Consider the following 21,242-nt stretch of genomic DNA (forward strand, 5'->3'; position numbering starts at 1 on the left):
AATCCAAAAAACAAAACAAAAACACCAAATTCATAGAAACAGAACAGATTGGTGGTTGCCAGAGGAGAAGGGTGGGGGCTGGAGGACATGGGTTAAGATGGTCAAAAGGTACAGACTTCCAGTTAGAAGATAAATCAGTTCTGGGGATACAATGTGCAGCATGCTGAATATAGTTAATGGTATTGTATTGTGTATTTGAAAGTTGCTAAGAGAGTAGATCTTAAAAGTTCTTATCACAAGAAAAAGAATTACAACTATGTGAGGTGATGGACATGAACTAAATTTATTGTGTGTTGCAATTATTTTGCAGTATTACACATTTATCAGATCATTACATCATATACTTTAAACTCATACCATATTGTACACCAATTATGTTTCAATCCAACTGGAGTAAATGGAAGTATTGCAGTTTTCCAAAGTATATTTTACTCCACTTCCTTATTTTGCAAGGGACACAGTAAAAATGAAACACCACCATAATGAATGAATATGATCCACAGAAATATTTTTAATGCATCAGAGTTCCTGAATCTGAAGCTTTTCCTCTACTACATGCTGCCCCAAGTCTATTTTAAAATAATTGGAAAAAAAATGTTTAAAGCTAGATGTTCACCAAAGTTTCAAGAAAGTACACACATAAGAGATTTCTTTCCTCTCTGTACTTTCCAAATTTTTAATTACAAACAGTTCTTACTTTATTTTTAAATAAAAGTAAACTCTACTTTGAAATCAATTAATATTTAATTAACTGAAAACTTATAATTAAAGAAGTAAGAGTTCCTATTACCAATGTTGGAATCCAACAAGTGCTTTAAATATTATAAACCAAATAGTGACCCCATTAGGAAAGACTTGAGATACCTGTCTTCTCTGAAAACTGAAAAAAGAAAGGCAGCAAAGTCTCTTGGCCAGTGGAGTATTTATGCTTTTAAATTTGACTTGTGAATTTATTTCACATATTTTCTGAATCAGGACCTCACACCCATAAATTTATATGTACTTGATTAAAACAAAAAATAGACTGAAATTTGGACTCCTCCCAGAACATTCAGGCCATAAAAGCATTTCCCAAACATTCTCTGGATCTGGGAAAACTTCAGCAACATTTTTTATAGCACCTTTCATAAGGTCCAAATTTATATTTTCAATTTATATTACCCATGTCTCTATTAAAGCACAGCTCTAGGAGAGATACACATAACAGAAAGAATAATGAAAAAGACATCAGAAGACCATGGTTCTTGGTTCTATCACTTACTGTGAGAATTTGAGCAAATCACTCAAACTTTTTGGATCTCATCACTTCTCTTAAATACCCCACCATAACTCTAAGCTCAGAATACTTCCATCCAGAAAATTATGGTTAATCTGATAACTCGATTCAATTTCTAAGTTTACGCTTATTAACTATGTTTAGTCTGTGCTCCAGAACATTTGAAATGTCAACTAGTACATTGGCCAGCAAGCCCTTACTAGAAACTTGACAACAATTAATTGTGACTATGATTCTTTTTCAGACTAAAGTCTGCAAAGTAACAAAATGCCCAGATTTTACTGCCACCGGCCAATGGGAGGTGGTCACTCAGCGTGAAGGAAAGCAAGAGTCTGCCATCTTTGATGCTGTCATGGTCTGCACTGGTTTCCTTACTAATCAGTATTTGCCACTGGACTCTTTTCCAGGTACAGCATTTTCTGAAACTGACCTTAATTTGCCTCAAGGGAGCCATCCTGATACTGGCTTGATCCGGGAGTGAATGTCTATGGTTCCTCCATTAAATAGTTAAAGTTGTAAAGTAACAGGGATTTTTTATTTCTAACCAGCACTTTCTGGCCAGTTTTTGGCTTTCATTTGTTCCAAAAGACCTATAGGTGCCAAAAAGTAGAATAAATAACTAGCAAGCAGGGGCGCCTGGGTGGTGCAGTCGTTAAGCGTCTGCCTTCGGCTCAGGGCGTGATCCCGGAGTTATGGGATCGAGCCCCACATCAGGCTCCTCCGCTAGGAGCCTGCTTCTTCCTCTCCCACTCCCCCTGCTGTGTTCCCTCTCTCGCTGGCTGTCTCTAACTCTTCAAAAAAATAAAAATAAAATCTTAAAAAAAAAAAAAAACTAGCAAGCAGTTTTATGCTTCACTGAGATTCAGTGTCCCTTGGTAAGCAATGGGTAACAGTCAGAGAGTCTTCTGAGACACAGGATACTTACACAAGTGGTTAGCCTCAGGAGTAGCACACAGCCAAAGCTGAGTTTAAAGGCCACAAAGGCCTTTATTCAATCAATGGATAAAGAGAAAAGTAGCATGATTTTTGTTTGTTTTGTTCTGTAGAGGTTTAGCTAGATCAGAGAGGTATATACCACTAGGTCAGTAGTCAACAGGGAGAAGAATCTTGGGAGATAAGTTAAGTCATCCTTGGATCTCAGCTTCCTTATCTGGTTTTTGCAACCATGATTCATGTTAATCTATGTCAAATTTCCAGTGGACAACAGTGAAGAGGGACTAGAAGATGAAATGGTTTCATTTATTTTTAACCGTAGTAAGTTTTCAAAAAGTTAAAACTTTAGGAGATTTTTCTCTTCATCATCTAAATAAGATCTGGAGGGATCTCAAGGCTCATCTTAAAATAAACTCACATACTTCCAATGCCCCCAGAGCTCACTCACGTCATGTCAAGTCAAGATAAAGCACATCCTGAAAACTGCCATGGACTAGAGTCATTGAATCAAAAAGGATCAAGCCCAATATAAGGAACTATTCTCCAACAGTTCAAGCCTCTGCTTGAACAGTTCAACAGTGGACTTTCCCCACCCCACAAGACAGCCCAATCCTTTCTCAGCTCTTGTCCACAGAGCAAATCCCTGAGCAGGAAAACTACTCCAAACTCCCAGGAAGGAGTGCCCAGTAAAGGATCATTCCAAGAATCCAGAAGGTTCCATGACATAGGGAGTACACTGAATTTATTTGGCACTCAGTGTATTACACAAAGTACTAAAAAATACAGAGATGGGTAAGACAATATGTAGCCTGTATGGGAGGAAGGAAATGAGATTTATAGGAATCCAGTGGAGGAATCACAGTCTACATATGACCTGCAAGTGAAACCAATACTCATTTTACAACAAACTCATGTACACCCAATGGTGCTGGCTCTGTCCTGCACCTGTCATTCAAGTCAGGTCGGATTAGGATAAAGTGTACTGGAAAGCAACTGAACCAATGTCCTCAGTTTGAATAGGATGGGCTTGAGACCAGGAAGTACAGATTCTAGGCTACCCGGTCAACAAGGTATACAATCTTGGGCCTTCCACTTAACATTTCTAAGTTTTTTGCCCATAATCTGAGGGGCTTGGACCACTGTACCCAACAGCATACATCACAAATCAAGCAAACGGAGCTCCACGGGACTCACAGATCTTCTCAATACCAGTCTTTTTTTTTTTTTTTTAAGAGAGTGTGTGCACATAAGCAGGGGGGTGGGGCAGAGGGTGAGGGAGAAGCAGATTCCCCACTCAGCAGGGAGCCCAATGCAGGGGGCTCATGACCTGAGCCGAAGGCAGACGCTCAACCGACTGAGCCACCCAGGTGCCCTCTCAATACCAGTCTAACCAGCCACTACCAACTGGCCATTTGAAATCCCAGGCTAGTTAATCACTAAGGAGCCTTTGAGCTCTAAAGTTTTGTGACTTTAGATTTGAAAAGGAGTCCTCCAAATTCCACAGACTTGCTTAGTACATAGTACATACACCCTGGGGTCATTGTTAACCGTTACAAAAATTCAAATTCATTGAAGACATTCAAAAACGTGTCTGGAGGCACATTGTTCTGGAGGTAATACCAGAGATGTTCCAAAAAGTCTTAGTAAAAATAACAGGTGTCATAGAATAAATGTTTAATTTCCCAAGATAACTACTTTTATTCATTAAGATATATACATTCTAGTGTGTTTACTAACACAACCACATTCACCTAATAAAAGTCCTGGCTCTGTCTTCCTGTGATGTAAGAGGGGAAAATACTAGTCTGATAGGAGACTCAGCCACAGAGACTCATTTTTGCTCATTTGTGATCCCAGAGAGCCTGTTCTAGAGTGAATCTAAGATAATTTAACATCCAGGGATAATAATTCTATGATTCTCCTTAAACTTGTCTAGCTCTCCCTCCTCAGCCATTCTCTGATCCATACTGGATCCTGTCTGAATTAATATTTGAACTTGGTTGCATCCTTGTTAAGTTCTAAAGGCTCTGGATTATGGTGAGTTTTAACAGAGATTCAGATCAGATTTCTAATGACTCAAGGTGAACTAAAGAGCTACCAGATCTTGATAAGGCTACTTGCCACAAACATCCATATTTATCCCCTGAGAATCTAGATGTCTTATCACTTTTTCTGGAAAAAATAGGTTCTTTGTATAGTATGTATTACTTTTGATTGTGTTAATGCAACCTTGAGAGTATTTTCCAACACTCTCCATTCACATGTAATGTTTCAGTGAGAAATTTGGTATCAACCGCCTGAGATACCCTTTCTAGTTAGAACAGTAGATCTAAACCCAGTATAACCAACATAATCCCTTTTTCTCAGAGCCAGCTCTTGCTGACTCAGCAAACCCAGCCTGCGTTATAGTCAGTCACCAAGGAGAACTCTCAGTGAACTTCCCCAACTCACATGGATCTTTTCAAATAAGAACCACATTTTATTTATCTTATTTCCCTAATATCAACTAGCACAGTGCCAAGCACATACATGCCAAAAAAAGTTGGCTGAGTAAAGTGGAGGCACAGACGCCAAGTTTCCTTTAACTTCTCTGCTCTTGCTCCTTGCTTGCAAAAAGCTCTAATACAGTCAAATATTAGTAAGTAGAATACTACTGTCCCACTGATTTCTATCACCTTTTAAATGGTAATGACTCCTTCCACTTTTGCTTGATAAATCTTTATGCCACAATATTTCAACTTAGTAGTAAATAAACCTAGAGGGCTACCTAGTGAAATAGAGTAAGTACCTCCATTAAATAAATAATCACTCACTGATTTCTGTGTCTTATAAAGCCATGTATTCGTATTTTGGATTTTCTTAAAGTATGCTATTTAAAAATAACCAAAATAATCCATCCAAAGGGTATTAATGGCACAATATTTATGTTTCATTCACTGATCCTGTAAAATTCTTTATTTGACTTTCTTTTTCTATAGGTATAAATACATTTAAAGGCCAGTACTTTCATAGCCGACAGTATAAACATCCAGATATGTTTAAGGACAAGAGAGTCCTTGTGATTGGAATGGGGAATTCGGGCACAGACATTGCTGTGGAGGCCAGCCACGTGGCAAAAAAGGTACCATGCTTCATGTTACTTAATGAAGAACTTTATCTTAAGATGCATGCCTCAGGCAAACAGTGATAAATGATGAAAGAAATAAATACGCCCAAAGCCACACACACATACAAAAAACAGATTTTTTTATTTTTTTTTTAAGATTTCATTTATTTATTTGTCAGAGAGAGAGAGAGTGAGCACAAGCAGGGAGAGCAGCAGGCAGAGAGAGAAGCTGGCTCCCTGCTGAGCAAGGAGCCTGATGCAGGACTTGATCCCAGGATCCTGGGATCATGACCTGATCTGAAGGCAGACTCTTAACTGACTGAGCCACCCAGGCATCCCAAAAAAACAGATTTTTAAAGTATTTTTTCTTATGTGTTTATAAATTTTACTCCAAATTCCAAGTGTCATTTTTTTTCCAAGACCAGCTTCTCTGACTTCCCATTTTTGTCATTTTCCCAGTCATCCAACAAGAGCTTAGGAGACATCTGTGTCTTACCTAGTCCCATCGGTGAGAAAATCCTGTCCTTGGTCCCTTGCGAAGATCTCCCATTTGCTCCCCCCTTTCCTGGTTAACCACCACTACACTCAGCAAGTCCGTACACAAAGGCTACCCCACTGTCCTCCTAATGATAATTATAGAAATAATTCATATTTATTGGGGCCTCCTTTGTGCCAAGCACTTCACTAAATGCTTTACTGCATGACCTCAGTCATCAAAGGAAGCTGCTGGAGTGGGTGCTGTCGGTACCCCTGACTGTAGATGAAGAAATTGAGGCTTATAGAAGCTAAGGGGCCTGCCTAAAGTTGTGCTGCTAGCAGATAGCAGAGCCAGCCTTCAAGTTCAAGTTCCTCTGACCCAAAGCACCTGTTCCTACTTCTGCCTGCCTCTCTGCATGCCCAGTCCTTCCTGCCACATGTGGCAATCTGCACAGACACCCTCACAGCAACAAACAAATCCTCTGAAAAGCCAGCTCTCATTATGACACTCATGTTTAAAAACTTCTAATAACCCCTTTTACCTAAAAAAATATGTGTCGACTATACTCAAGTGGAAAAAAAAAAAAAGAAAAGAAAAAAGTGAGAGAAGGAAGCAGAGGAGGCAGATCTGAGAAAGCACAGGCCTCTTTTGATCACTTTGCCAAACCACGGAAGCTAGGAAAGCAATGCTGGGTCCGTGCTCCTGCCAAAACGTACAGGGAAACTCTTTTTACTAAAATAATAAAATAAAATAAAATAAACACAAAAGAAATACTAATAATAAATTGCAGATGGATGAGCCCTCCATTATAGGGTTCTCCTTAATCTGGTTCAAATCTGCCTTTTCAACTTTATCCCCCACTACTCTGGGCCCGTTCTGATTCGGCGTGTTTTCCCCTTTGCTTGTACCCTACCCCTTCATTCTATAGTGCCCTTTCTCCTTTATTACAATCCACGTGTTCATCCCCAGCCATCTCACCCCAACACAGTGATCTCTCTCTAGTACGAATTTATGTAGTAATTGTAATGAACATTCCTCAGTTGGCACACGTTAACAACAGATAAAGATGAGTTGTTGGCTTCTGGTGTGCCAAATACTGTGCCAGGTACTGGGGATACAGAGAAGAACACAATAGAAACGAGATTGCTGCCATCGTGGAGCATAGAGTCGTGGGGGACACAGATGACAATTACGTAAGTAATTTCAAGAGTGAAAATAGCCACAAAGAAAAAGGATTGGGAATGTGTGACTATAATATTCCTTTTGGAGGCTCTCAAACAAGGACCTGATGGATTGATTGATTTGGAGAGACTAGCGGTGTGGTGGAATTTTCCTGAAAGAAGGGGAAAGGAGGTCCTGAAAGGAAAAAGAGCACAGTCTCACCCACTATGCCCACCACATGTGGGTAGCATAGTATTATTTCTATTTCTCTAATGATAGGAAATTTCAAATTCAGTCAGCTGATAAACTCAAAGAGCCAATCTGTAAAGTAAAAAAAAAAAAAAAAGCATTCACCAAAACTAATTGTGTTACTGAACTTTATTGTCAATTCGAACAGTGGTTTCTACTGAATCTCTTTGTAGACCACGTTCATCTGCTGTCATGCCTACAAAATTGTAACCACCTGCTTGCTTTCTTTTCACATGAGAGTCGCACGCCCCCTTAGTGGTCATGGTATCTCACTCACTGTGGTGCTAACGCCGTGTCTGGCAGATAATAAGTTCTCCGTTACATGCGCTACGGTGTTTTAATACTCTAGGCAGTCAAACCATGATCTCAAAAGAATAACTTTAGGATGGGAGCTGGAGGAGCCAGAACTATGTGGTTGAGGATGTATTTTGAGGGTGGCAGATTTCTGGTGCCATTCTAATCATGAAACTTCCTGAATTTCTGGCAAAGCCAGCCCTGTTCTCTGGGTCAAACTGAGTGGCTTCTTTGATTGCTTCCAGGTGTTCCTCAGCACCACTGGAGGGGCCTGGGTGATAAGCCGAGTCTTCGACTCCGGATACCCATGGGACATGGTGTTCACGACTCGATTTCAGAACATGTTCAGAAATTCTCTCCCAACTCCAATTGTGACTTGGTTGATTGCAAGAAAGATGAACAGCTGGTTCAATCATGCAAATTACGGCTTAGTACCAGAAGACAGGTAAATATAGTGTATCTCCTGAGGGCTGCTGGGAAGAAGGAACCTTGATCCTTCCCTGGCATATCCAAACCAGGTGATAACACAATCACATGATTGAATATGAAGGAAAACCTCATACAAATGTACTTCATAAGAGCTAACTGTTTTTGAGTTCTTGGTAAATGAAACTATATATTTCATCTTGTCAATAACCCTTTCAAGTATTATTATAATCTCCTGTTTATCATGGGTAAACTGAGGCTTTGCCAAGTTCAGTTACTTGCCCAAGCTCATTCAGGAGTAGGCGAGCTCTGTGAGTTAGGCAAGTTACACAAGCTTCAGCTACAGTGATCAAAGACAGCGTCTTGTCTATGACTCCTTTGACGTAAGCAACACACTTGCCTTGTTTCACTGTGTGGGAAAAATCAAATGCTGTAGTTGCCCCTCGCCACCCCTCAATAGCAACGCCTTCTTGCCCTTGTCAAGATGACCTTGATCTCAGTCTGTCCTTAATTCAGTCTGTAACTGAGTTATCACCTACGACTTATCTCATTAGCAAGAACTGCTAATGAGGCTCTACTTTCTCATTCATTAAGTTTGTACAATGATATTCCATTACCAGGGTGGCACCACAGCCTGGAGATCCTGTCTGATCTTCCTCCAGATTTCACTCTGGACGAGCATGGCTCACGTGGCACCCAAGCCACCACAGATGGCACACAAGGGGGCTGCTCTCTTCATCCTTCGCTCACATATCTTCCTCTCACCCTGCTCTCCTCTTGTCTCTACTGTCACCATCTTTTCCTTCCGTATTTCTTACCTGCCCTCTTCCACCCCCCACTTCCAAGCCCCTCAGGGGTTTTGACTCTTGCCACCACAGCTTTGTCTACCATAAGTCTAACCTGGATGGCAACTGGAGGACTATAAAGTATTTTATTTAATCCCCAAAACCTTAGAAGAGGTGAAATGAGCCTAAGGAACTATCATCCCTTCACTCTTGGATTTAATCATTTATCATTTCCAAAGTTCTTGCATATATACTATTTCATGTTTGCAATGTTATTTGGTTTGCCGTGTTATTTGGGATATTGGAAATTTTGAGACCGTCCCTAGCTCCTATCTATTTCATATGCTCTTCATCCTACCCAATGAACTAAGGATAGCAAGTGTCAGCATCCCTAGTTTACAGATGAATAAAAGCCAATAGGGACCAAATGACTTCCTCAAGCCCTGTTAAGTATAAACATTAGGACAAGAAGCCACCTTTCCTCCCTCCTATTCCAGTGCTCTTTCCATTTTATCACACTGTCTCTTTCTGTGCCTTCATCACAACCTCAAAATGGCTCAGCTTATTTAAAATCATCTCACCAAGTATTTGCTTAGTGATCCCAAAGGCATAGGCAGAAAAAGATAATTCTGCCCTTGTTCCTTTTAAGCACATGCCTGCTTGCCTTGTACAATTGCTCCCTAGGAGGAGAGAGTTCCCAACAGTTCTCAGCAGATGTAGAAGTCCCCGCCTTCCCCTGTAGTCCTTCCACACGGGGTTATCTCTAATGACAGTGATAACTGAGAGCTGAAATTCAGCAAGGGAAACAGGAGCCAGAGAAAGCTCCGATCCCCTTCTCCACAGGCTTCCAAACTCTAGTAAATGGCAAACACATTTCATCACTCTTGGACATTCATGAGTCCCTCCTACAGAGGTAACTTCTCCCACGGCTGGCACCTCCTGCCTGGCCAAGGGGAGAGTCCCAGGATGAAGAAAGGAAGGGAAGGAGGAGGGAGGGCTGGCCACAGCCGTCACTGGCAGATCTCTTCCCTGCCCATGTTTCTGTCTAGGACGCAGCTGAGGGAGCCTGTGCTAAATGACGAGCTTCCAGGCTGTATCATCACTGGGAAAGTGCTCATCAAGCCAAGCATAAAGGAGGTGAAGGAAAACTCTGTTGTATTTAACAACACCCCAAAGGAAGAGCCCATTGATATCATCGTCTTTGCCACTGGCTACACCTTTGCTTTCCCCTTCCTTGATGAGACTGTAGTCAAAGTTGAAAGTGGCCAGGCATCGCTGTACAAGTACATCTTCCCTGCGCATCTGCCACACCCAACCCTGGCTGTTATTGGCGTCATCAAACCCTTAGGCTCCATGATACCCACAGGAGAAACACAAGCACGATGGGTTGTTCGAGTCCTGAAAGGTATGTGCACGAGAAACCGCACGGCATACGTTTTTGGTTTGCCATGTTATTTGGGATATTGGAAATTCTGAGACCATCCCCAGCTCCAATCTAAAACAACACAGTCTTTAAAAGCAGGATCTATTCTAGTCTGCATGGAATTCCACTATTATAATGAATTGGAGCCCGTACCAGCACAAAAGATAAATCAGGGCTCAAAAAATACAAGTTGTGTCTGCCTGTTATTTTCACCAAATCAACAGCTTCGATTAAAATTAAAATTCCGGTCAATGGAGTGACAGGATTCAATTGTGAGGTTTTGTCGTTTCCGTTAACAAGTGAGCTGATCAGATGCTTACAACTTCTCAGCTGGTAGCATTATTACCAGGAGCATACCACCAATCCAAGTAGGCTGCTAACATTTTTTTGCCAGAACAGGCAAGTCAGTGGGTACTAAGAATAAAAGAGGAGCAATAGCAAAGCATCTTCAACCACTAAGCAAGCAGGCTTAAAGTTAAATTCCCTTTTTTTTTCTTATGTTTCATAGGTATAAATAAGTTACCACCACAAAGTGTCATGATAGAGGAAGTTAATGCAAGAAAAGAAAATAAACCCAGTGGGTAAGTTAACTAAATGAACCACTTATGCATCTTTTTTGAATCATCACTCAAATTAGTAAAACAATAGCAGGCCGAGGTGAGCTACACTGGAGGAAAAAGAAGCATCTGAGACTGAAAGGGAAAAAAAATCTAGGCTAGCCTGTGTAAGGAGAGAGGGCAGAAAGGAAAATGAGTTTAAGTGTCCCCAAACTGTCACTTCAAACCATGATTATTTAACGCCAAATGGTGCCTGGATTCTAAACCAAATGTAATTAAGTCTCATCTCCCAGATCCCTTATTCCACGCCTTATTCATAATCAGGCAAAGAGCTGTGTTCATCACTCTGACGCCAGAAGGGTCTGCTTACTCATTCATTCAACAAATCTTTATCTAGCTCTATTGCTGTACTCAGCTGGCTTCTCTAGAGCAGGATTCTGCAAACTACGGCCTGTGGGCCAAATCTGCCGATCGCTCGAATTTTTCTTTTACGTTTTTATTTTTATATATATATATATATTTTAACATTTTATTTATTTATTTGAGAGAGAGAGAGAATGAGCAGGGAGAGCAGCAGAGGAGGAGAGAGAAGCAGGCTCCCCACTGAGCAGGAAGCCTGATGCGGGGCTCAGTCCCAGGACCCTGGGATCATGACCTGAGCCGGAGGCAGACGCTTCATTGACCGAGCCACCCAGGCGCCCCTCTTTTATGTTTTTAGATGGGTGGAGAAAAAGAAGATTATTTTCTGATATGTGAAAATTAGAGGAAATCTAAATCACAGTGGCCATACATAAAGTTTATGAGAACATAGCCACACTCGTTCATTTACAGACTGTGTATAGCTGCTTTTGAGTTACAACAGCAGAGTTGAGTAGCTGAGACAGAGACGGTAATATGGCCCTCAAAGCCTAATGTACTTCCCATTTGGCCTTTTGCCAGAATAAGTTTGTTGACCCTGTTTCCTGGAGAAAGGTTTCCACTTATGCTCTGCTCTTTGGCTGGCACTCAGGGACCAGGGACAACAGAAGGGAAGTGGCCAGCAAAGAAGGAAGTCTTGGCCTCCCCCGCACCCCCCATTCTCACTCCTAATCCAGCTAAAACATCTCTGGTTTTATCTGTTTCACTGTGAATCTGTTTTGGGCTTTCATATAAATTTTCCCTTAAATAATATTTCTCAGACCAAAAGAAAGTTTTTAAAATCACTGCATTTAAGAATTTTCATCACTTCTCTAATTTATATATGTTTGCAAACATCATGTTGATCTATCCTTGTCAAAGTACTAAATCCCAAAATAATAAAAACATTTTAGATGTCTCTTTTCCACCCTCAACCCAGAATATGATTCAATCGCCATTATGGAATTCTGCTATAACATAGATAATTAATTAGAACTGCACAGTGCAAGGCTTCTTGTCACATAGGTCAGTCAGTGGTTTTAGGGACTAAGACCAGCATTACAGGGAACTCCACCCTATTGATTTTTGTGGACTTTCACATTATACAAATCTAACAATCATTGAGTTTTAGAAAAATTTTAGAATAACAAAATTATATAAAAACTTTTTTCTAGAAATTGCTAATTATTTGCCAAAAAAACTAAAGAAATACCAGCTGCATTACAAGCATTTGGAGCACCATGCATATAGAGTATCTTGTCAAGGAGTTCAGCTTGTATTAAAAAAAAAAAAAATACAATGAGACCATTAGCTATGGACTTGGAAGGAGGAACACACAAACCATTTCAAATTTTCTAACACTGCTGTTTACTTTTGGTACTTTTACTTGTTCTGATTTATCATTCTTTTATCTTTTTTTCTTCTTCTTTATCCCCGATTTTCCTTTTATAAAGGTTTGGCTTGTGCTACTGCAAAGCTTTACAAACAGATTATATCACATACATAGATGAACTCCTGACCAGTATCAATGCAAAACCCAACCTATTCTCTCTGCTCCTGACGGACCCACGCCTGGCTTTGACCATCTTCTTTGGCCCATGCACACCGTACCAGTTCCGCCTGACTGGCCCAGGGAAATGGAAAGGAGCCAGAAATGCCATCTTGACCCAGTGGGATCGAACATTCAAAGTCACCAAAACTCGAATTGTACAAGAATCCCCATCTCCCTTTGCAAGCTTGCTTAAACTCTTAAGCCTTCTGGCTTTGCTTATGGCCATTTTCCTAATATTCCTATAAATAAAAGATTACCCAGGTGGCTTGTCAGATCCACATAGATTTACAGTGCTCTCTTCCCTCCATTGCCAAATTATCTTCATAGCCATGAACCATAGTTGAGTGGTGACGGCCACCTCCCGTCCTTCCCTGGCTGTCCCCAGGGCTACCACTGGTATTGCTGAGCCTCTCCTAGCTCCACCTGCTTCCATTCCAGTGCTAGAGGAAAATAATCACTATTTCTGTGCATTCGAAGGCTGCTAGGAAGTTCCAGGTTCACTTTACAAGAGAGAGCTATTTAAGACAGCACTCTGAGCATTCATATCTTCCTTTCATATGAACTACTTTCATAGGCCTCAACTAAAACCCCCCACTCCACAAGAGATTTGGTTGTACTAAAATGATCCTGTCATGGTATCAGCTGATTAGAAATAAAAAGAAAGAGAAAACCTAGAAATTTAATGTTTCCTGTGGTCTTTTATGCTTTTTACAAGTTGGGGAAAAGATGAGGGGAAAGGGATAAGGGGATGAGGTGTCTACTCATAAAGGCCATAAAAGAATTGGGGTTCAATAAATTCACTGGAATGTGTCTGAAGGAATGTAGGGACTGTAGAGACAGACAAACACCACGAGATTTCACTTATATGTAGAATCTAAAAAACAAAATAACAAATAACCAAAACAAAACAACAACAACAACGAAACAAAATCGAGAAACAGACTCATAAATACAGGGAACTGGTAGTTGCCAGAGGGGGGAGGGGTGGGAGAATGGGCAAAATAGGAGAAAGAGACTAGGAGGTACAAACTTCCAGTTATAAAATAAGTAGGTCATGGGGATAAAAAATACAGGATGGGGAATATGGTCAATAATTTTATAATAACTTTGTACGCTGAAAGATGTAACCGCTTATGGGGAGCATTTTACAATGTGTATCATCATCAAATCACTATATTGAAAAAAATTATTTTAATAAAAATAAAGGGATGTTCCTGCCTGGGAGTGCTTATTCCCCTAGAATGCACTCTACAACAAAATAGGGCGCTCCAGCTGGCATAGTAAGAACCCAAATCAGATCTACCTCACCGAAAATTAACCACCTCCGCTAGTTCATGGAGCCCAGCTCCACGAAATGCAACTTCCATAAAAACCCAAAAGCAAGGGGTTCAGAGAGCTTCCAGAATGGTGAACACGAGAAGTTTGGGGAGAGTGATGTCCTTAGAGAAGACATGGAGGCTCTTCACCCCTTCCCACATATCTTGCCCTATGTGTGTCTTCCATCTTGTTTTTCCTGGGTTATATCCTTTTATAATAACCTGGTTCTCTAGCAAGTGAAACGTTTCCCTGAGTTCTGTGAGCCACTCTAGCAAATTAGTGCAAACCCAAGTCACTGGAATCTCCAATCTATAGCCGGTCCTCGGAAGCACAGATGACGATCTGGGCTGAAGTGAGAGGGGAGGCCATCTTGTAGGACTGGGCTCTTCACTTGTGGAATCTGATGCAGTCTCTGGGCAGATAATGTCAAAATTGAGTTCAATTGTAGGACACCCAGCTAATGTCCAAAAATTGCTTTGCAGTATAGGGGAAAAGCCCCCACACACATTGGAATTGGGTGCAGAACCCTTAACATAGAAATTCATAATGAAAAACTACTCCATTGAATACTCTCCCTCGAAGCAGATCATTCCTCATGAAGTCGGCTGGAGAGGTTCAGTACTCAAGGTGAAACGTGGCCCCAGGTCACAGTGACATCCCACGAGGACACAAGCTGGGACCTGAACCTAATCTCTGTTGCATTGAATATATTGATCTGAGGGACTGAATGTACAAACAGACAATGAACAGACCGTCTACAACAGTAGAACTCTGACCCACAACCTCTGCATCGGTCCAGAACAGTCAGGACTTGATCAGTGAGTGCCAGCTTCTCACTTACGTCCCTGCTTCCAACTCAGGACCAACAAAAGAAAGTCAGATACACTCCCCAGAACCAGTCATGTATGATGTCTTGCTTGTAGCTAGCCCATTTCCACCTTCTCCGTGCCAACAACCTCCAGTGAGAGCTGCCCCTTTCTCCACTATAAAAAAAGTCCCTATTTTAAAACTCTGTAGATTATAGACAATAATAGCAATGCAAAACTATCTTGTCTGTAGACATGTAAATTACATCTAATAGAGGTTTAATTGGCTTCCGCTCCCCACTGTGGAAAAGACCAGTTTTGCCTCCACTTTGCGATATTCACTTCAATATCCCTGAATCTATAAATATGTGTCACCTTCTAACTGGTGGTAACGTCTTACCAATCCCCCGCCCTCTTTAATAATAAGTTAATTTAAGTCTTTCAGCAGTATTCCTTTTATATTTGTATGAGAGTCATGGTTTTGCCTCCTTTGAGAATTCTCTTTTAGCACCTCTCTCAGGGAATAACAATTCCATTCATCCATAGTTTTCCACTGAAACACAAAAGTCACCCTGATCCTTTGACCTCTCCCCCTCCCCCAACAGTCATCAATCCTATCTGCTCCTACAGAGCAGGGTTCAGCTGGAACTGTGTGTGAAAGTACAGACCTCAGAGTCCGCCTGCCAGGTTTGAATCCCACTTCGTGGTTTTTAGTTCGATGAAGGCCCATTTGTCTATCTTTGTTTTTGTTGTCTGTGCCTTTGGTGTTCTATCCAAGAGATCATTGGTAAGACCAAAAACATCCAAAAGTCTCCAGTGAATCTATCCTCATGTCTCAAGTCCTCATGACCTGAATTGCATCAGAGGCAATCATTGCCTCGGGGGGATGGGATTCCCTTTGACAGAAAGAGAGACCCACACCTGGAGCGGGGAGGTGAGGGGGTGGGGGGAGCCAGCATTCCCAGGCTTAAGAGCTGCATGGAGGAGTGAATGGATCGTTGACTCAACGTCTCTCTCTTTACCATTACTTTTCTCATAATTCTCAGTGATTTCACAATCAAGTATACAATCCTTCCCCACCATGTCCTCTCAGTTCCTTAACCCAGTTAACTCTAACCATCTCACCCTCCACCTGTCTCAACCGCTCACCACTATGCTCACCCTCTAGACCAGTGATGCCCAAGAGAACTTCCCACCATCACAGAAATGTTTCATCTTTATTCTCCGATGTGATAGCCACCAGCCTCATGTGGCTGCTAAGCACTTAAAATGTGGCTAGCGCCAATAAAAAATGCATTTTTAATTTTATTTAATGTTAATTAATTAAAATCTCAAATACCTATATATGGCTAGTGGCTGTTGTATCAGCCACTGCAAGTCTTGGCCTTGTCATTCTCAGCAAGAGCAGCTCTCCATGGTCTGATTTATGTTCTCCACCAATCACACCATCGTCTTCCAGCTAAGTCTTCCTCATACAACCTTCTCTTCTAACTGCTGGGACTTCCAATCCAAACACTCGGCCATCTCTCACTTCCCGCCTCCCCTCAGCTTCTCATTTCCCTCATTACCCAGCTTAGACTTCGTGATTTGGTAATATCACACTTGCATGTGCATTCAACTCATTACCCCCTCTCATTCATTCATAGTTGCATGTCAGAACTCCAACTCTGGTCAAAAGCCAACTCTCCACCTACTTCAAACCTCCCCCTGAGCACTTGACTTTAGGCAAAGGAAGAACACTCAGCCCCCTAACTAATCACTCTCCAGTTCATGCCAACGCTACTGCCCCCAAATCCTGCTAGATTGCTCTAATTCCTTCCCTCCCCAGTCTGATCTCCTAGATGACTATTTTATATCATCACCTCTTGCCACATCCTCCACCACTTCCTTCTCAGCTCACTCTCAGATGAGAAAATAGTGACAATTAGCAGAGAGCACCACCAGGTTCCCACCACCACACTTTCCAATCCACCTGCAGCTGTATCCATATACTTTTTCCGGTTACTAGGGGTGACTATCTATGCTCCGAAGGGCAATTCCTGCCAGTGTTCTGGATTCCATCCTTTCACACTTAACCCAAGGACATCTCTCCTATAATTTGACCAGTTACTCTCCCAAGTTGTTGATCTTTCCCTTTCCCCCGGACCATTCTCCACAATCTATAAAGATGGCATAATATTCCTCTTTTTTGAAAACCCTCCCTGACCACACATTCCCTTCAGCAAATGCTTTCATATATCAGAGCGTTATGATCTAATTCATGATTTTAAAAGATCATTCTGGAGAATAGATTATAGGGGAACAAATGAAAGTAAAGAAACTAATTAAAAGTTTATTTCAGGAGAACAGTTAAAGCAGTAGCAAACTAGATAATACTGACCCATCTTAAATTGGACCCTTGGAGGCTGGAAGACTGGGACAGAATAGGGCTAACAAAAGAGACCTCACAGCTAAATGCAATTTGTAAACTTTGATTGGCTGCTTAATCAGGAAAAATATAACTCTAAAGAGTGGTGTGTGGTTCAAAATATGCAAATCCATTAATGTGATACACCACATTAACGAAATGAAGGATAAAATCATGTAATCATCTCAATAGATGCAGGAAAGGCATTTGACAAATTCAATACATTTTCCTGATTAAAATTCTCAACAAACTAGGTACAGAAGGTATTTATCTTAACATAATGAAGGTCATATATGACAAGCCCATAGGTGACATCATACTCAATGGCGAAAAACTGAAAACTTTTCCTTTAAGATCAGGAACAAGGCAAGGATATTCACTCTTGCCACTTATATTCAACATAGTACTGGAAGTCTTAGAGCAATCAGGCAATGAAAAGAAATAAAAAGCATCCAAACTGGAAAGTAAGAAGTAAAATTATGTGTTTGCAAATGACACAATCTTACATATAGAAAACCCTAAGGACTCCAAAAAACAAAAACGAAAACTCTGCTAGAACTAATAAACAAAACTACAGTGATTAAAACAAGATAGTACTGGACCAAGACAGACGTAGACCAATGGAACAGAACTATGAGCCCAGAAATTAATCTTTAACAAGGCTGCCAAGAACACACAATGGGGAAAGGATAGTCTCTTCGACAAATGATGCTAGGAAAATTAGATATCCACTTGCAAAGGAATGAAATCAGAACATTATCTCACACCACACACCCAAAATCAACTTAAAATGGGTTAAAAGACTTAAACATCACACCAAAAATATAAAACTCCTAAAAGATGACATGGAAAAAAAGCCTCCTCACAGTGGTCTTGGCAATGATCTCTTGGGTATAACACCAAAGGCACAGACAACAAAAACAAAAACAGACAAGCAGAACTTCATCAAACTAAAAACCTCCTTCACACCAAAGAAAACAATTAACAGAATGAAAAGAGAATCTACAGAATGGGAAAAATATTTGCAAACCATACACCAGATAAGGGGTTAATATCCAAAACATGTTAGAGACTTCCACAACTTAATAGCAAAACAACAAAACAAAACAAACAAAACAAAAACAAATAACCTGATTTAAAAATGGGAAAAGGACAAAGTTCTTGAATGGACATTTCTCTTAAAAGACGTACAAGGATGCCTGGGTGGCTCAGTCAGTTAAGCGGCTGCCTTTGGCTCAGGTCATGATTCCAGGGTCCTGGGATCGAGTCCCGCATGGAGCTCCTTGTTCAGCAGGAAGCCTGCTTCTCCCTCTGCCTGCAGCTCCCCTGCTTGTGTGCTCTCTCTCTCTCTGACAAATAAATTAAATCTTTAAAAAATAAAAATAAAGACATAGAAATAGCCAAAAGATCTATAAAAAGGTGCTCAACATCACTAAACATCAGGGAAATGCAAATCAAGACCACAATGAAATATCACCTGTTAGGATGGCTATTATCAAAAACACAATAAAAGTAACAAGAATTGGTGAGGATGTGAAGAAATTAGAATCCTTGTACACTGTTGATGGGAATGTAAAATGGGGCAGCTGCTGTAGAAAGTGGTATGGAGGTTCCTCAAAAAATTAAAAGTAGAATTATTATATGATCTAGCAATCTAACTTCTGGCTATTTATCCAAAAGAATTGAAATCCAGATCTTGACAGATAAACAGATGAAGAAAATATGCTATACACATGCAATGGAATATTATTCAGCATGAAAAAGAGAGAGAGAGAGAGAACAAAAAGAGAAAAGAAAATCCTGCCATATGTGACAACATTGACGATGAACTTGGAGACATTATGCTAAGTGAAATAAGCCAGTCACAAAAAGACAAATCTGGGGGGGCCTCGGTGGCTCAGTGGGTTAAGCATCCAACTCTTGATCTCAGCTCAGGTATTGATCTCAGGGTCATGAGTTTAAGCCCCACTTTGGGCTCCAGGCTGGGCATGGAAACTACTTAAAAAAAAAAAAAAAAGACAAATTTGTACCATACTTCTCTAAAACAGTTCAACTCAAAGAAGCAGAGAGTAGAAAGGTGGTAGGAGGCAGGAGAAAATGGGGAGTTGTTCAACATATATAAAGTTTCAGTTAGGGGCGCCTGGGTGGCACAGTTGGTTAAGTGTCTGCCTTTGGCTCAGGTCATGATCCCAGGGTCCTGGGATCGAGCCTGGGATCGGGCTCCCTGCTTAGCAGGGAATCTGCTTCTCTCCCTCCCTCTGCCGCTCACTTCCCCCCTTGTGCTTTCTCTCTCTCTCCTTCTCTCCTCAATAAATAAATAAATCATCTTTTTAAATAAATAAATAAATAAATAAATAAATAAATAAATAAATAAATAAGATTTCAGTTATACAAGATGAATAAGTTCTGGCACTCTGCTGTCCAACACAGTGCATGTAATTAAAATACATATTGTGTACATAAAAATTTGTTAAAGGGATAGATCTCATGTCAAGTATTCTTACCAAAAACAAACAAAAGGGCACAAGGAAACTTATTGAAGGTGATGGGTATGTTTATTATCTTGATTGTGGTGATGGTTTCACAAGTGTCTGGAATGCATCCAAACTCAGCAAATTACATTCATTAAATATATGCAGGGTTTTTCTGTGTATCAGTTATACCTCAATAAAGCTGTTAAACAAAAAAAGAGTGGTATGCCAATAAACTAGCCATGGGGTAGGGAGGATCCCAGACTTATCATAATTGCCAATTTCCATAGTATAAATATTCCCACCCTGACCAATGTCAAGCTACTGTGATATCACTGAACTTGGAGATGGAAGAGATGTACCCATTCTCATTGTACCGGCCAGCTCTGGTATGTCACTAGATAAGAATGCTTTAGAGACAACTGGAGACATTTGAAAGTAAACTAGGTCTGTTGGATGATATTGTTGAATTTATATCAATTTTCTTAGATGTGGTAACGGTAATGATTGTGTGGAAGAATGCCCCTATTCTTGTGAGATATATGCTGGAATACCCTGATGGCATCCTGGTGTTTAAAGACTACACTCAGGGCACCTGGGTGGCTCAGTCGGTGAAGCATCTGCCTTCAGCTCAGGTCATGAGCCCAGGGTCCTGGGATGGAGCCCTGCATCAGGCTCCCTGCTCAGCGGGGAGCCTGCTTCTCCCCTGTCTGCTGCTCCCCCTGCTTGTGCTTGCTTTCTGCCTCTCTCTCTCTCTCCCTTTCTCTCCCCCCCATCAAATAAATAAAATCTTTTTTAAAAAATAAAGACTATGTGTGTATGTGCGTGCATGCGTGTGTGTGTATAAGGAGAGGAAGAAAATGTACCAAGAGGTTGATGGCTGAAAATATGGGTGAGGGATACATTGGTGTTCATTAACAAAACTGTTGTTTCAGCTTTTCTGTGAGCTTAATATTTTTCAAAAGAAAAAATTAATTTGTTACCAACAGAGGATTTCATATAAAAATCTGGATTTTCACTTTCTATTGAAAAGAGTTTAAAATTGCAATTTGGGGCTCATGCTCTTAAAAAGCACCATTTACCTGGAGCTAACAGACTGGAGATGTGCTTTCCAGTCAGTCTTAACCTGGCCTTCTCCTCCTTTGAGTTGCCTTCCTGACCCCTGTGGGCATTTGCCTTTGTGCTCCTGGTCCAGAAGACATTCAATGAACTTAAGATGGCTAGCTTCCAAGCTTTCGATGGAGAAAGAAAAAAATGAAAAAAGAAAAAAAGATGGTGTCTATTTAGTATAGTTGCTGTAGTTGCTTCTGTAGTCATTCTTTTTTATGGTGCCCTAGGCTAATATTTAAAACTAATTTTATGCTTTCCAAACTCATTTTACCAGCTCCCTCTGCTGACCTTTTCTAAAAGGATGGCACTGCTTAAATCCCTTATAAGTTCTGGATTTTATAATCATATTTCTGGAGTTAGAGAGCTCTAGACATGAAAGAGCTTGATGAGGTGACAGTCACTTAAATTACTTTCTCCTTTGGACCGCTCCTATGATGGCTCAAGGGACTAACGATCCAAAGGGGTTTGGCAAGCAGAACGCCTGTTTCAGGAAGG

At 40.8% G+C, this 21,242-nt stretch overlaps 1 protein-coding gene across 3 annotated transcripts in view; it reads left to right on the forward strand.

Annotated features, from left to right (window-relative positions):
* The window catches only part of FMO1 (flavin containing dimethylaniline monoxygenase 1), a 32,387-nt gene extending 19,077 nt beyond the window's left edge, over positions 1-13,310 (forward strand). For all 3 annotated transcript variants that reach the window (XM_008696105.2, XM_008696119.2, XM_008696114.2), the window contains 6 exons: positions 1,521-1,683; positions 5,188-5,330; positions 7,743-7,942; positions 9,758-10,113; positions 10,640-10,712; positions 12,539-13,310. In XM_008696105.2, coding sequence (XP_008694327.1) covers positions 1,521-1,683; positions 5,188-5,330; positions 7,743-7,942; positions 9,758-10,113; positions 10,640-10,712; positions 12,539-12,881 — 1,278 coding nt within the window. In that variant the 3' untranslated portion in view covers positions 12,882-13,310. The remainder of the gene's footprint in view (positions 1-1,520; positions 1,684-5,187; positions 5,331-7,742; positions 7,943-9,757; positions 10,114-10,639; positions 10,713-12,538) is intronic.
* The last annotated feature ends 7,932 nt before the right edge of the window (positions 13,311-21,242 follow it).

The sequence above is a fragment of the Ursus maritimus genome, unplaced genomic scaffold (genome assembly GCF_017311325.1).
Source record: "Ursus maritimus isolate PB19 unplaced genomic scaffold, ASM1731132v1 scaffold_2, whole genome shotgun sequence".
Classification (NCBI taxonomy): Eukaryota; Metazoa; Chordata; class Mammalia; order Carnivora; family Ursidae; genus Ursus; species Ursus maritimus.